Below are 16,176 nucleotides of genomic sequence, written 5' to 3' on the forward strand. Positions count from 1 at the left end.
GAGATAGTCAACCTGGACTATCGCTATTACTCTCTGTACTTGTGAGGTGATGTTGACTTGTAGGAAAAGCACATTTGCATTATCAAAAACTTCTTCACCAAGGCCGATGAAATGACCAACGCAATTCTCGAACTGGAGCGACATTCTGAAACCAAGACTTTTTTATCCCTCTGGCACAATATGTAATCCAAACTGGGATGGGTGTAGAGAACACCATCAGTGAAAGAGTACCCCTCACCCCCCACCCCAACTTTCTTTTAGCACCAAGTGGCATGCAGATACCCTTCAATGCCCAGAGTGTCTCCCAGTGGTGCAGTCACAGAACAATGTTCCTCTTCTCCAACACAGATACAATGGGCTGAATGGCCTCCCAATTGTCTGCTGGACCATTCTGAGCTCATCTTCCCACTCCTAGTTGTGCTGATGGTCATTAACTCCTTGGCTGTTGCTGGATGGTAAAGTCTGCGAGCTGCAGACGTTCAGTGGGAGGGCAGAATGCAATGAAACCAGTGCTAGGTCAGGAGGAGAAGCAATACAGAGAAGGATCAAAGCTTCATGCAACAATATACCGCTCGTGCAGAATGTACACACTGAATTATTCCCTTCTCTCGTTATAAACATGACAGATAGTATGGGAAATAATGTGAAACCATTTTACATAGTTTACCTTTATCTTTCTTGCACGGTTACAGCATTTTATTCCTCAGGTGGAAATGCATCTGCCCAATATCGTTTTAATGAAATGTTCTTTCTTGCCACAAGTGGACAACCCCAGGGGAAGCATTTTCTTTTTCTTTTGTTATCTTTACACGGCGTATTTAAAAACAAAACCCGAATGTATTCCTGTAGTTTAAGAATGAAATCATAAAATGCACTGCTGACCTCTCAGCGAGGGAAGGAAGCGAGATCTGCAGCCTTTTGAAGGTGTGCGGGGGGGGGGGGGGGGGCTTATTTGACCGTTTGCAAGCGTTGAAATTGGAGCTGAATGTACATTGATTGTTTGCAAAGCATGGCGTTCTTATTGATGCTTTCAATTCACAGCCCAAAATGCCAATCTTAGGTGACAGCTCAGCTACAAACGGGAAAAAGCACGCTACATGCATTCAAGAAATTGTCTCCCATTGCATTGTAAATATGTCCTTTCTAAATACAGAGCCTGTTACCTGTGCAGGGACCGAGCTGTCAATCATGAGCAGCTCCACCTGCCCAGTGACCTGTCAATCAAAGGGGAACAATGAGCGTCCCTCACCTGCATCAGCTGGGTGAGCCCGGGGAGGCTGGCGCAGGGCCATCTGGGGCTTGTAGTCTCTGCAGTGGCCGGCCAAGAGGGAGGGGCCGGCTGTGGAACTACAACTTCCCGGCGTGCCCCGCGACCCAGTGAAGGGACATGTAGGCGAGCGCTGGGTGAGGAAGCTGCCAGACAAGTGGAGCTGGAGCGGCGGATTAGACGGATTGCACGGGCGGCTGCTGCACCAGCTAGTGGGAGCAGACAGACACAGACAGACAGCAATTTCCAGAGAGGTGGGGGGAAGAATTGCAGAGCAGTCGGGCGTCAGAGAAAACATAAGTAAATAAAGAGACAGGCATTCACTCATCAGAGAATCTTCAATCTGTGAAAATCTCAGCAAGCTTGCAAGTGGTATCAGAGCTTGTTGAAGGTATTTGTGTTTTTGTTCTCCGGACAATTTCTTTTGGGAGGTTTGCATGTTTGCTTCCTGCTGCAATTGCAAGGCAGGGGAGCTGTCAGTGACTTGTGTTGCTGCGCTGGAGCAGATGCAATATTCTGCTGGTCAGAAGCCCAATACAGGCTGCAAGGGAGGGTCGGGGTCGTTCACGGGGACGTTTTGCACTTTGCAACGGAGAAGGGATCGCTGACCCAAATAATCGCAACTTCTGAATGAAGATGCGGAGCTGTGGTGTGGGGCGGGCTTATTGACGTGCAGTGCTACTAAACCCTCTGCAGCCCAGTGTTGCTGAGATAAAGCGAGCTTTGCGAGCAGGAGATGCGGTTTGGGTGGTGGGGTAAGGGGGAAAGCACGCGTATAATGGGCCGAGTGCTCGTCAGCGCTGCATTGTGGATTAATGTAAACATCACCAAAAAAGAAAACAGCGGGAGATACACCCATCTCCCACAATTGTGATGAAGCCTTGGACATATTGATTTGATGCGATCTATAATAGTTTATTTACTCCACAAAATAATACTTCGGACCGTCAAGTGGGTCAGCTTCAGATGAATACAGCAGCCTTGGCATTACCTAATCTCGCTGCCCTTGTTTTATTTTCCTCTGCATATTTAGCGAAGGCTTTTTTTTTAGATGTAATCAGGTGGAGAAGGAACATCCAACAAAAAAAAAGCAGCCTGCTGATTTTGGAGCAGAAATGTCTGCAATCGTGAAGCTGTTTTGGTTAAAGCAGAGGGTCCAAACGGCTGGAAAATTCCTATCGGTATCAATTGAAGACTCCCTTTAATTAGCACATCGCAAAAATCCCCGGACCCGTGACTCTGTGTGGAAAAGTGACAATATCTGCATGTTGGATTGGTGCTTTGCAAATCCTTTTTAGATCTGAAAGAAATTTCATCCAGCGAGACCCAACATCTGCCTCCTCGCGGTTAAAAACAAAAAGTGTCGCATTTATATTGGTCCAGATATTTTCGTGGGATTTAAAGTAATGGTTTAATATTTGCTTTAAATACGGGACACTTAGGAGACAAAGCAGGTCTATTCAGTCTATGGGTCTCACTGTACTGTGCTATAGAGGGCATTGTGTAACAGAACTGTCAGACAGGAAATGGGATTGAGGGCACTACCGATCTAATAGGTGCAATTTTGTTTTACTTTGCTTCTTTAAAAAAGTATGCATTTTTGGGTTACCATAAATAATATTTTCAATTGTTTGTAATTGTTTAACTTTTTCTAAAAAGAACAACTTGCTATAGGAGGAATATGTCATTTTGGTTATACTGCTTAGTCTGTCACAATGCATTTTAACACCAAAGTGTGGCCCACCACCACCCTGCCTAACACCTCCTGCCTATACTTTCTCCAGAACAATAAATAGATGGGTCAAGTAGAGACATTGGCTTTGACAGGTCAAGTATTCCTCATATGTTGGGAGGGTTTCTGTTGCTCGCTGTTAGAACAAAGAATTGACAAAAGAATTTTAGCACAGAAGGAAGGCATTCAGCCTTTAGTCTCGATGCTATCTCTCTCTCTGCAAGAGCTACTTGTATAGCTGCAGTCCTGACCTTTTCCCACTGATTCCCGATGAAAGGCTCATGCCCGAAACGTCGATTCTCCTGCTCCTCGGATGCTGCCTAACCTGCTGTGTTTTCCAGTACCACACTCTCGACTCTGCTCTCCAGCATCTGCAGTGCTCACTTTCTCCTTTTCCCGCTGTAGCCCTGCACTTTTATTTTTGCCTGCTGTAAATCTTTTGAAAACCATAATTGAGACTGCCTTGCACACATGTTCCAGATCTGAAATACTCCACTCTCTCCTTTGCTTTTGACTCTGGTTTCCTCTACTTCTTGACCCTTCTACCAGCCTCCTGCTATTGAGACAGATAACAATGGGAGTGTGATTTGGAGATGCTGGTGTTGGACTGGGGTGTATGTACAAAGTTAAAAATCACACAACGCCAGGTTATAGTCCAACAGGTTTAATTGGAAGCACTAGCTTTCGGAGCGCTGCTCCTTCATCAGGTGGTTGCGTTAATGGATGATGTGAGGTAACAGTGGCTTTGTTCAGTGATAGCATTCTCATCTGTCAGCCACAAAGACTGACACTTCAGTGTCATCCTGAGGGAGTGCTGCACTGTTGGGGATGCTGTCTCTCAGATGTTTAAACTGAGGCCCTTCCAAAGCTGCCTTGACATCCGAGACCAGTGACACTATTCAAAGTGAAGCCGAGCAGCTGGCTTGACAAATAATTATCTCCTCTTCAGGCTAATGCCCGAAACGTCGATTCTCCTGTGCCCTAGATGCTGCCTGACCTGCTGCGCTTTTCCAGCAACACATTTCCATCTCTGATCTCCAGCATCTGCAGTCCTCACTTTCTCCTCAAATAATTATCTCCCACATTGTGTCATAGATTATCTGACCGTTTATTTCATTTTAGTTTGTGGGAGCTTGCTGTGCGCAATTTGACTGCTATGTTTGAGTACAATGCAGCAGTAACTTGTTTCAAAATAATATTTCTTTGCTTTGGTTTCCTGAAGTAGTGAAAGGTAAATCTGTCTTTGGACCCCTTGCAACTCAGTAACATTTGTGGCTGTAATCTTTCCTTCTGGAAGGACAAACAAGCCACATGTTGGAGAGAAATATGAAATATTTCTCTGAATAACCGGAAATTAGTTCAACTGCAAATAGTGAATGGCTCCACCTATGAAATCTGTTTGCTTCCCACAGTTTGAATGGCCACCGACCTGGAATACACAGAATAATGTTTGCAAAATCTTTAACCTTGTCTTCTGTGACAGGAAAGTGCTTTTGATTTATGGTTGACATATAATAATTTTCTACATTTCATTTCATGAAAGAACTATTGGAATACTATCCTTCTAGATAGAAAACCACATTCTACTGATTGCAATCTTTTCACTCATGCAGAACCCAGATGGAAGTGTGTGTGTGTGCGTGCGCACATGTATTTTTTGTTTCTGCGGTCTCTTGATACCAATTATTCCTGTCTGAGAGGATGTTCAAATAGGCTGTTTCTTCATGATTGGACAAAGAGCTGGTAAATTGGAATTTACTGTGCGGAAATGTGAAATTGTCCAATGTGTCAGGAAAAAGCATATTATCTAAATGATGAGAGATTGAAAATTTCGGAGTTTCAAAAGGATCTGGATGTCCTAGTGCATGAATCTCAACAAATTAGTATGTAGGCACAGCAAGTAATTAGGAAAACTAACGTTTATTGCGTGGGGAATTCAGTACAAAAGTAGGGACTTAACGCTGCAGGTGTCAGTGAGACAGCATGTGGCGTAACATAAAGTCAGGGTGACTGTCTTTTCTTTTTAGTTCTTCCTTGTTGAGACATACCAGAGTCCCCAGGTGATGTTCTGGGGATCCAGATTCGAATCCTGCCATGGCAGGAGGTGTGACATAAATTCAAAAGCAAAATTTCTGGAATTAAGAGACAAGTGGTGACCTGGAAACCTTTGGAGAAAGTGAGGACTGCAGCTGCTGGAGATCAGAGTCAGCAAGTGTGGTGCTGGAAAAGCACAGCCGATCAGGCAGCTCCAAGGAGGAGGAGAGAGCTTATGCTCGAAACGTCAACTCTCCTGCTCCTCAACTGCTGCCTGACCAGCTGTGCTTTTCCGGCACCACACTTTTTGACCTTGATTCCTATGTTGATTGTTGGAAAAAAAACCCATTTGGTTCCCTAATGCCCTGACCTGGTCTGGCCTACATGTGACTCCAGTCCCACAGCAATATGGTTGACTCAACAATTAGGGACGGGTAATAAATGCTGGCCTGGCTTGTGGAATCAACATCCTGTGAATTAATAAGAGACAGTCCAACTGGGCTATGCCAAATGGAATGGGGCAGCATAGGGGTGGCACGGTGACTCAGTGGTTAGCACTGCTGTCTCACAGTGCCTGGAACCCGGCTTTGATTCCAGCCTTAGGCGACTGTGTAGAGTTTGCATGTTCTCTCCCTGTCTGCGTGGGTTTCCTCCGGGTGCTCCAGTTTCCTCCCACAATCCAAAGATGTGCAGTTTAGGGTGGATTGGCCATGCTAAGTTGCCAAGTCGGGGGTAAATGTAGGATAGGTGAATGGGTCTGGGTGAGTTACTCTTTTTGGAGGATCAGTGTGGATTGTTGGGCCAAAGGGCCTGTTTCCATACTGTAGGGAATCTAATCTGTTGCATACCACTTCCTCACTTTTACTCGTTTCTCTAATATATTCTTCTGTCTTCATCTTTGATGGAACTTTATTGCTGGAACAGCACAGCAGGTCAGGCAGCATCCAGGGAACAGGAGATTCGACGTTTCGGGCACAGGCCCTTCTTCAGGAATCAACAGGAGATTCGACGTTTCGGGCACAGGCCGAAGAAGGGCCTGTGCCCGAAATGTCGAATCTCCTGTTCCCTGGATGCTGCCTGACCTGCTGTGCTGTTCCAGCAATAAAGTTTCAACTTTGATCTCCAGCATCTGCAGACCTCACTTTCTCCTCATCTTTGATGGAACCTGGCAGTTGCTGGCAAAGCCACCCTTTGTTGCTTTGAATTGAGCAGCTCATAGGATGGTATAAAAATATCAATAATCTATAAAATAAAGAATTAAAGAATGAGAAAATGAATGAGTTGCTTATGTTGATGCATGTGGAGGGCAGACCAGGTAAGGACAGCAGTTGCTTTTCTGTAGTTACCAGTTCTGAAGACCAATCACTGGACTTGAAATGTTAACTTGGGTTTTCTTTCAACAGATATTTCCAGACCTGCTGAGTACCTCAATTTCAGGTTTTTGTTGGTGGCAGTGACCTTCCCTGAAGGGTGTTACTGAACCATTTGCAACAATGATAGCTTCATTGTCACTATTACTTTGTATTCCAGATTAATTAATTGAAATTAAATTCCATCAGCTGCTGTGGTGGGATTTGACCTTAGTCAATGACATTACCACTAGACCACTGAGTGGAGATATTTTCCATATTTAATGAATAATTTGCTTTAAACTTGTGCAATGAAATGTTTGATGATAACTGGGATTTGGGAAGATTTCAATATGGTTAAGTATGTGACTATCTGACAGCCAGTACTGGATGAACAGGAATTTCTTCCAATTAAATACAGGTCATTCTGCTATAATGTACGCTCCATTAACCTGAATTTGCTACAATGTGATTGATGAATTGGGACATTGTTTCCAAAGTACAATTATTTAAAATGTGATTTGGTTGTAATGCAAATTATATCGCCAACACTTTAAGCATTGTTTCTAAAGTGTAGTTTTTCTATAATGTAGGGTTGTACAAGACACAACCATCATGTTATAGAAGAACTAATTGTACTGATTTGGAGATGCCGGTGTTGGACTGGGGTGTACAAAGTTAAAAAATCACGCAACACCAGGTTATAGTCCAACAGGTTTATTTGGAAGCACTAGCTTTCAGAGTGCTGCTCTTTGATCAGTTGGACCTGTACGGGGAAGACTGAAGCATTTTCAAACCCTGCTCCAAATTCCTCTCCCTAATGTATTCACTCCACCCCTCTCCCTAGCAACAGTGTGAAGTTAAGCCACTCTGTTTATCACAGTTGCTGCTGAGATGAAGTTCTGATCTTGAATTTACGTAGTCACTGAGACCACCTGACTTCGTCCCTGAATCAGCTTACCTACTCTCTATGCCTTCATTATCTCTAGATTGTTCCAGTTACTGGTGGTTTGGCTCCCAAATTCTACACGCTGCAGACTTGGGTCACCGCCTGCTCTCTGAGCTATGCTGGCTCCCAGTCAAGCAAATCTCAATTTTAAGATTCCCACTCTTATTTTCAAACCCATGGCCTTGCCCCTCCATATTATCTGTAATGTCTTTTCACCCTTCTTTGATCTGTGTGCGGCTCTAGTTATGGCCACTTGAGTGTCCCTAATTTTAATCACAGTATCACTGTAGCTGCTCCTTCAGTTATCTTGGGCCCAGATTGTGCAATTTCCTCCTAAATTTTTCCTGCCTTTTCAAGACACCTAATTAAAACCTGCCTGTTTGACCAAGTTTCTGGTTTTGTGGTCTGGTGGCATATTTTGTTAGTGATGACTCTGAAGTAGCATGCCATGTTTTATCATGTTAAAGGTGCAATTATCAACATAAGCTGTTGTCGGTTACCTATTCATTTTGGAATGAAAGAGACAAGTTCACTTCACAATGTGGAACAAAGGGTTGTAAGGACTGCCCATAAGTACCACCCAGCACATGGCCACTTCTTAATGACGAAATTGGCTTCAGTCTTATCTTTATTATTTTTCTTTCACAGGGAGTGAAAGAAATCAGCTGGGTGTTTGCTGAAAGTGACAGTGCATGTACAACTGGTTCCCTCCTGAAGAACCACATAAAGATTCGAAAAACCTTTTAAAACCCGAAAGCCAGGGCTCCTCAAGGGAGGGGAAAAAAACACGGCAAGAGCTGAACTGTTCTTGGAAGCCTTGAATTCTCTTTGAAAGGGGCAGAGATTGTGGCCAGCGTGACAATGGAGACAGTTTCCCAAGATTCACAAATGGAATGTCAGATTTGTTTTAATTACTACAGTCCACATCGCCGCCCGAAGCAGTTGGACTGCAAGCACACTTGCTGCTCTGTCTGCCTTCAGCAGATGAGGAGCAGTCAGAAGGAGCTGATGTGTCCCTGGTGTCGAAGTGTCACCAAACTCTCTCCCAGTTTGTCTGTGTCTCAGCTGCCTGACGACCCAGAAATCATCACTGTGATCAGCATCCCTCACACATCAGAGCGCACCCCGGTCTTTATTAGGCTCCCGACCAGCGGCTGCTACATGGTCCCGCTGACTGTCACAAAGGAGAATGCCCTGTTGCCAGGGGAAAGCAGTTGCCGACTGTTGCCGGGGAATCAGCGGAAGGCTGTAACCGCCGTGCTCATCCCCGGGGATCAGCAGCAGCAGGTGCCCCGACAGCACCAGGTGCCACATGGATCCAGGGAGGACCAGGAAGAGGAGGAGGGCCAGGATGGTGTGAAAACATCCACTTGCTCAGGCGTTTGCACTGTTCTCCTCGTGGCGTGTGTCCTCCTTTTCCTACTTGGCATCGTCCTCCACAACATGTCGTGCATATCAAAGCGATTCACCGCCATCTCCTGCGGCTGAAACCTCCTATCGAGTTGTGAAAGGTGTTCAGAATTTACCCACTTGCAGGACACCAACCAGTGGCTGGACTGAAGAACGCACAGCATTTAGTCTCTTAAAAAGCAAGGACTACAGACCGATTCCTGAAGAAGTTGAATAAAAGCATAAAGCTACAAGAATGATTCATTTGGGAAGTGCTTTGCAGTTAAGGTGTAATCTGACCGTTCAGCCGCCAAATATACTTTTTGGTGGATTTTTGTAGGGTTTTGCCTCTGGAGTTAGAAAATATGCACAATTAGAAAGCAATTTCTTTTTACAAGATGATGTACTTCTAAATCACTATTAACTGTAGCCTTCCTTTTAATGGGAAATGCAATAAGAGTACTCACAGTGTAACTTGAATCCATTTGTTGATGTTAGCATAGACATCAGTTTATGCAGCAAATTCTGGACAATCCTGTCAAAACCTGGACTTTAATTCATTGTTATTCATTTGAGTTGTAGCAATCTCCTGCAGAGGTAAAGCTCACATTTTGTCACCAGCATCTGGGATTGGATTGAATAGAAATGTAGTCAACTGAAAACACAATCATTTTATTTAAATAAATTGGTCAGTACTTTTCAGTTTCAAATTTATAAATTGATTGTTGGAATTGTGCTTAATCTAGTTTTTAATTTTTTTTCAGATTTGTATATACAAGTGTAGCATTTTTAAAGTCTTGTACTAATCACAGTGATATATACTCATAAAGAATTACACAAATTTAGACACTTTTGGTCAGTTGTTAACTAGAGAGTTTGCGATATTTTAGATGTCTGCAACTGTTAACATAAATGGTAGATTGGGTTGTGGTTATTCTTTTTTAGCTCGTACTAAACAGAACCCTAATGATGCATTCTTTCAGTTCATAATTGAGTACATGATAGTTCATCTACTTAGAAAACATATTTGTTATGTCCAATTGGACATCATTTTAGCTAGAAATGAATTTCAAATTGTGAATTACATAGCAAAGTGAATATTTTAATCTATTAAACATACTATGTGTCAAAAGCTGATTTTGGTTTTATATATTTAGGATTTTCAGGCTGTTTAGGGTTTTGTATGAATCATCCAGGCTTATTAAAATTACTTGTCTCTGAATGCATTACATTCTAACTTGAGGAACAAACAAGTGTTAATTCATTCGTCTTTAAGGATGTCATTTGGTGCCCTGTGGTTTGGTGCTAACTGTTGAAAAGGGCTGAATAGCCTTGTTGAAAGTGACAAGGAATATCACAAAAACAAACGTTTGGTGATGCAGTTAATGTAGAGAGAGAAGAATGATCCCCCTTGTGACTTGAGATGACATGACAGGAAAATGAAATGAGGTATCATGGATGGAGCTGGGTTGCAATATTAGGGATGTCTTGTCAAGCTGTATTCAGATTTGTGGTTACAGTATGTTTGTGCACTCTGTTCTAATTTAGATTTTTCCATATTTCTTAATGAGAAGTTAACATTCTTATTAATTCAAAATGTTACACAGTTTCACCCTGTGGTTTTGTAAATAGTAATTTGGGACAGGTTTGTGCAGTAAAGTGCAGAAGTTCCTCTTGAAATTATTTTACCAATTGGGTATATGGAGATATTGTTTATTTCATTTTTTTTCTTGTTACTTCAGTGCACTGTCTTAATACCCTATTTGGTAACTATATATCCGGATTTAAATAGGTCTGTGCTAGCTCAGTGGATGCAAGTGGTAGCAAATCTGCTTTCTTACAAACTAAACAAAAGTGGTTGATAGACCGGCAATATGCCACAGCTAATACCCCACAATCACTGCTGTCTGCACATGTTATGAAATGGTTTTAACCTTTCTCACAGGGTTATTTGTTCTGAAATGATGTCATTGTGACTAAGCAAACTGAGGTGAATGAACTGCCAATGCGTACACATGCCTATGGTAATTTGCCAAAAGTTGAGTTTTTCCAGTAAGAGGTGAAGCTTTTTGCCGACTGCCGTATTGTCTTTGTGCTCTTGTAGAAGAACAAAAATGCATGGAGTTGCAATAGGGCATTTATTTTCTCCTTTTGGACCCATTATTTTATGAAGCGGTGTTCGAAATCTGCCTCTTATTTGTAAAATGTTCATTTTTGTTTAATAACGATTGTAAGGAGTGCATTGATCATAACTAGACCACTGTACTGTGACTCTGCTGTCTTAACAACATTACGCGAGAGTTTATAATAAACTTCAATCAACGTCTTCCAATTTATTTATTTATTCAAGCAACACACAGAACATCCATTCCTGTAGCATGTCATTTCCTTAAATGATATTCTACTCCTCCAAATATGCAAAAAAAAAGTGACGTTGTAGGATTTCTGTTTTGAATTTCATTGTCTGCCACAATCCAGTGGAATAATGTTTGTCCTGGGATTTTATTTACTAAACAAGGAACTGTGATATACAAAATCTGCACCAATAGGACTTTATTTTTTAACAGGGGCAGTTCTGTCGTTGTGGATCTGAATTTTCTGTCCATCGGGCATGTTGGATACAAACAAAAAGCTCACTGAAATGGCCTTCTGGTTCTATGTTTTTGTCCCTAACTAAACAATGAAAGTGCACTGTGTCAGACTGGAAACTTTGGAACTTAACCCATCACCTTACCATAAATCGAATTGGAAGTGTTAGCAAGTTATTTTGAGATGCTGGCAAAGAGGTAGTGGTGTTGGGTTAATAATCTAGAGGCCAGGCTAATGCTTGGTGATATAGGTTTGAATCCTACCATGATGCCTGGTGAATTTATATTCAATTTGCCATAGGAACGCATTTGGTTTATTGTTGCCCTGTAGGGAATTAGATCTGCCATCTCAACCACACATGACTCCAGACCCACAGACCCATACTCTTAATTGCTATCTAAATGGTCTAGCGGGGCAATTAGGGATGGGCTACAGGCCGTGAAAGAAAAATAATTGTTTAAAATTCATTTGGGTGTCACTGGCTAGTCCAATATTTATTACCCATCCCTATTTATCTTGTAGAAATGGTGGTGAGCCATAGTATATTCTTTCCTGGTTGAAAGTCAGAAAATGTGGATTTCAAAATAATTTATGAAGCTGGTGTCAGGCCAACAAAAACAGTTACTTTCTGTTTTCTACATTTCACCAGTCCTGAGGTATTTCAGTTATTCACTGGCTGGGGCATTAAGGGGAGTAGAGAAATGGTTACAGTTCATCATCTCACCCTGTGCTATCTGGGCAACATACAGTGGTGTGATTTATTAGGCAACTTTGTGCAAAGTATTCCTTTTTTTGGGTTGAAATTCATTGAAGGGTGACAGTTACAGAAATTTGTGGTACAAAGAATGCTGGTTGAACAATTGTCTGTGTTGGCTGTAAAAGAGTCGAGTGTCACTATCAAGCCCTTGCCCTATTGGTTGTTTCCACCTCTTAGTATATATCCAAATACTTTTTAATTGTGATCACAGTCATAGAGATGTAAGCATGGAAACAGACTGTTCGGTCCAATTTGTCCACGCTGATCAGATATTCTACAGTAATCTAGTCCTATTTCTCAGCACTTGGCCCATATCCCTCTAAACCCTTCCTATTCATGTACCCATCCAGATGCCTTTTAAATGCTGTAACTTTACTAACCTCCACCCCTTCTTCTGGCAGTCCATTCCATACACACATCACCCTCTGTATGAAAAAAGTTGCCCCTAAGCTCCCTTCTAAATCTTCCCCCTTTCACCTTAAACCTGTGCCCTCTAGTTTTAGACTTCCCTAACCTGGGGAAAAAAAACCTTGTCTGTTTACTCTATCCATGCCCCTCATGATTTTATGAATCTCCATAAGATCATCCATCAGCATCCGATGCTGCAGGGAAAACAGCCCCAACCTCTCCCTACAGCTCAAATCTTCCAATCCTGGCAACATCCGTGTAAATCTTTTCTGAACCCTTTCATGTTTCACAACATCTTTTCTATAGCAGGGAGACTACAATTTAACAGAATATTCCAAAAGTGCCCTAAGTAATGACCTGTACAGCCACAACATGACCTCCCAATTCCTAGACTCAATGTATAGAGCAGTACAGGCCCTTCGGTCCTCGATGTTGCGCCAACCTGTGGAACCAATCTGAAGCCCATCTAACCTACACTATTCCATTCTTGTCCATCTGCCTATCCAATGACCATTTAAATGCCCTTAAAATTGGCAAGTCTACTACTGTTGCAGGCAGGGCGTTCCATGCCCTTACTATTCTCTGAGTAAAGAAACTACCTCTGACATCTGACCTATATCTATCACCTCTCAATTTAAAGCCATGTCGCCTTGTGCTAGCCATCACCATCTGAGGAAAAAGGCTCTCACTGTCCACCCAATCGAACCCTCTGATTATCTTATGTCTCAATGAAGTCACCTCTCAACCTTCTCTCTAATGAAAACAGCCTCAAGTCCCTCAGTCTTTCCTCATAAGAAAGGGGCAGCGCTCTGAAAGCATGTGATTTCAAAATATACCTATTGGACTATAACTTGGTGTTGTGTGACTTCTGACTTTGTCTTTACCCATTATCAAAGAATATCAAATAATTCAGGTACAAACTGTGGAGCTCTGCATCCAGATATCCCCCTTTATCATTGACGTCTTTTTGGAGAATGTCAATATCTAAAGCCAATCCCTTGCTTTCCCCTCCTACACCTTACACATCATTTCTATCCAAACAATCATCAAATACCCTCTTGGCTGCCTCAATTCAACCTCCCTCCACTATACTTCAACCATTGAATACCTTAAATACTCACTGAAAGGAAAAGTTTCTCATCACTTCACGTGTAGTCGTCTTATTCTTGTTCATTTCACCATGAGGTCATAGAGATGTACAGCACAAAAACAGACCCTTCAGTCCAAGTCATCCAGGCCGACCACATATCCTAACCCAATCTAGTCCCACCTGTCAGCACCAGCCCATATCCCTCCAAACCCTTCCTATTCATATACCCATCCATTTGCCTTTTAAATGTTGCAATTGTACCAGTCTCCACCACATCCTCTGGCAGTTCATTCCATACACGCACCACCCTCTGTGTGAAAATGTTGCCCCTTACATCTCTTTTATATCTTGCCCCTCTCACCCTAAACCTATGCCCTTCAGTTCTGGACTCCCCCACCCCAGGGAAAAGACCTTGTCTATTTACCCTGCCCATGCTTCTCATAATTTTGTAAACCTCTATAAGGTCACCCCTCAGCCTCCGACACTCCAGGGAAAACAGCCCCAGCCTGTTCAACCTCTCCCTGTAGCTCAAAACCTCCAACCCTGGCAATATCCTTGTAAATCTTTTCTGGACCCTTTCAAGATTCACAGCATCCTTCCAATAGGAAGGAGATGAGAATTGCATGCAATATTCCAAAAGTGGCTGATCCAATGTCCTGTACAGCCACAACATGACGTCCCAACTCCTGTACTCAATACTCTGACCTGTAAAGGAAAGCATATCAAACATCTTCTTCACTATCCTATCTACCTGCAACTCCATTTTCAAGGAGCTATGAACCTGCAGTCCAAGATCTCTTTGTTCAGCAACACTCCCTAGGACCTTACCATTAAGTGTATAAGTACTGCTGACATTTGCTTTCCCAAAATGCAGCACCTCGCATTTATCTAAATTAAATTCCATCTGCCACTCCTCAGCCCATTGGCTCATCTGATCAAGATCCTGTTATAATCTGAGGTAACCTTCTTCGCTGTCCACTACACCTCCAATTTTGTTGTCATTTGCAAACTTACTATCTGTACCTCTTAAGCTCACATCCAAATCATTAATATAAATGACGAAAAGTAGTGGACCCAGCACCCATCCTTGTGGCACTCCACTAGTCACAGGCCTCCAGTCTGAAAAATAACCCTCCACCACCACCCTCTGTCTTCTACCTTTGAGCCAGTTCTGTATCCAAATGGCTAGTTCTCCCTGTATTCTATGAAATTTAACCTTGCTAACCAGTCTCCCATGGGGAACCTTGTCGAACCAAAGTGTGGTGCTGGAAAAGCACAGCCATTCAGCAGCATCCGAGGAGCAGAAAAATCGACGTTTCGGGCAAAAGCCTTCCATCAGGACTCTTTGTTGAACGCCTTAATGAAGTCCGTATAGATCACGTCTACCGCTCCCTCATCAATCCTCTTCGTTACTTCTTCAAAAAACTCAATCAAATTTATGAGACATGATTTCCCATGCACAAAGCCATGTTGACTTCCCTAATCAGTCCATGCCTTTCCAAATACATGTATATCCTGTTCTTCAGGATTCCTTCCAATATCTTGCCCGCCACTGACGTCAGGCTCACTGGTCTATAGTTTCCTGGCTTGTCCTTACCACCCTTCTTAAACAGTGGCACCACGTTTGCCAACCTCCAGTCTTCCGGCACCGCACCTGTGACTATTGATGATACAAATATCTCAGCAAGAGGCCCAGCGATCACTTCCTTAGCTTCCCACAGAGTTCTTGAGTACACCTGATCAGGTCCTGGGGATTTATCCACTTTTATGCATTTCAAGACATCCAGCACTTCCTCCTCTGTATTATAGACATTTTTCAAGATATCACCATCTATTTCCCTACATTCTATATTTTCCATTTCCTTTTCCTCAGTAAATACTGATGCAAAATACTCATTTAGTATCTCCCCCATTTTCTGCAGCTCCACACAAAGGCATCATTGAGTGGCCCTAATCTCTCCTTAGTTACCCTTTTGTCCTTAATGTATTTGTAAAAACCCTTTGAATTCTCCTTAACTCTATTTGCCAAAGCTATCTCATGTCCCCTTTTTGCCCTCCTGATTTCCCTCTTAAGTATACTCCTACTGCCTTTATACTCTTCTAAGGGTCCACTAAATCTCTCCCCTCTATACCTGACATATGCTTCCTTTTTTCTTAATCAAACCCTCAATTTCTTTACCTATACCTATCAGCCTTTCCTTTCACCCAAACAGGAATATACTGTCTCTGACTCTTGTTATCTTATTTCTGAAGACTTCCCATTTTCCAGCCGTCCCTTTACCTGCGAACATCTGCCCCTAATCAGCTTTCAAAAGTTCTTGCCTAATGCCATCAAAATTGGCCTTTCTCCAATTTTAGAACTTCAACTTTTAGATCTGGTCTATCCTTTTCCATCACTATTTTAAAATGAATAGAATTATGGTCGCTGGCTCCAAAGTGCTCCCCCACTGACACCTCAGTCACCTGCCCTGCCTTATTTCCCAAGTGTAGGTCAAGTTTTGCACCTTCTCTAGTAGATATATCTACACACTGAATCAGAAAATTTTCTTGTACATACTTAACAAATTCCTCTCCATCGAAACCCTTGATACTATGGCAGTCCCAGTCTATGT

At 42.6% G+C, this 16,176-nt stretch overlaps 1 protein-coding gene across 2 annotated transcripts; it reads left to right on the forward strand.

Annotated features, from left to right (window-relative positions):
- The first annotated feature begins 1,412 nt into the window (after window positions 1–1,412).
- On the forward strand, window positions 1,413–11,046 carry rnf152 (ring finger protein 152). Of its 2 annotated transcripts, none has more exons than XM_043719614.1 (2): window positions 1,413–1,658; window positions 7,980–11,046. In XM_043719614.1, the coding sequence occupies exon 2, from the start codon at window positions 8,193–8,195 to the stop codon at window positions 8,817–8,819; it is 627 nt and encodes a 208-aa protein (XP_043575549.1). In that variant the 5' UTR covers window positions 1,413–1,658; window positions 7,980–8,192; the 3' UTR covers window positions 8,820–11,046. The 2 variants fall into 2 exon arrangements, with proteins under 2 accessions (XP_043575549.1, XP_043575550.1); XM_043719615.1 differs by lacking the exon at window positions 1,413–1,658 and adding an exon at window positions 2,006–2,670.
- Window positions 11,047–16,176: the final 5,130 nt, after the last annotated feature.

This window comes from Chiloscyllium plagiosum, chromosome 29 (genome assembly GCF_004010195.1).
Source record: "Chiloscyllium plagiosum isolate BGI_BamShark_2017 chromosome 29, ASM401019v2, whole genome shotgun sequence".
Lineage (NCBI taxonomy): Eukaryota > Metazoa > Chordata > Chondrichthyes > Orectolobiformes > Hemiscylliidae > Chiloscyllium > Chiloscyllium plagiosum.

Coding starts and splice junctions, on each gene's coding strand:
- rnf152 (XM_043719614.1), top strand. CDS start 8,193: ATGGAGACAGTTTCCCAAGATTCACAAATGGAATGTCAGATTTGTTTT.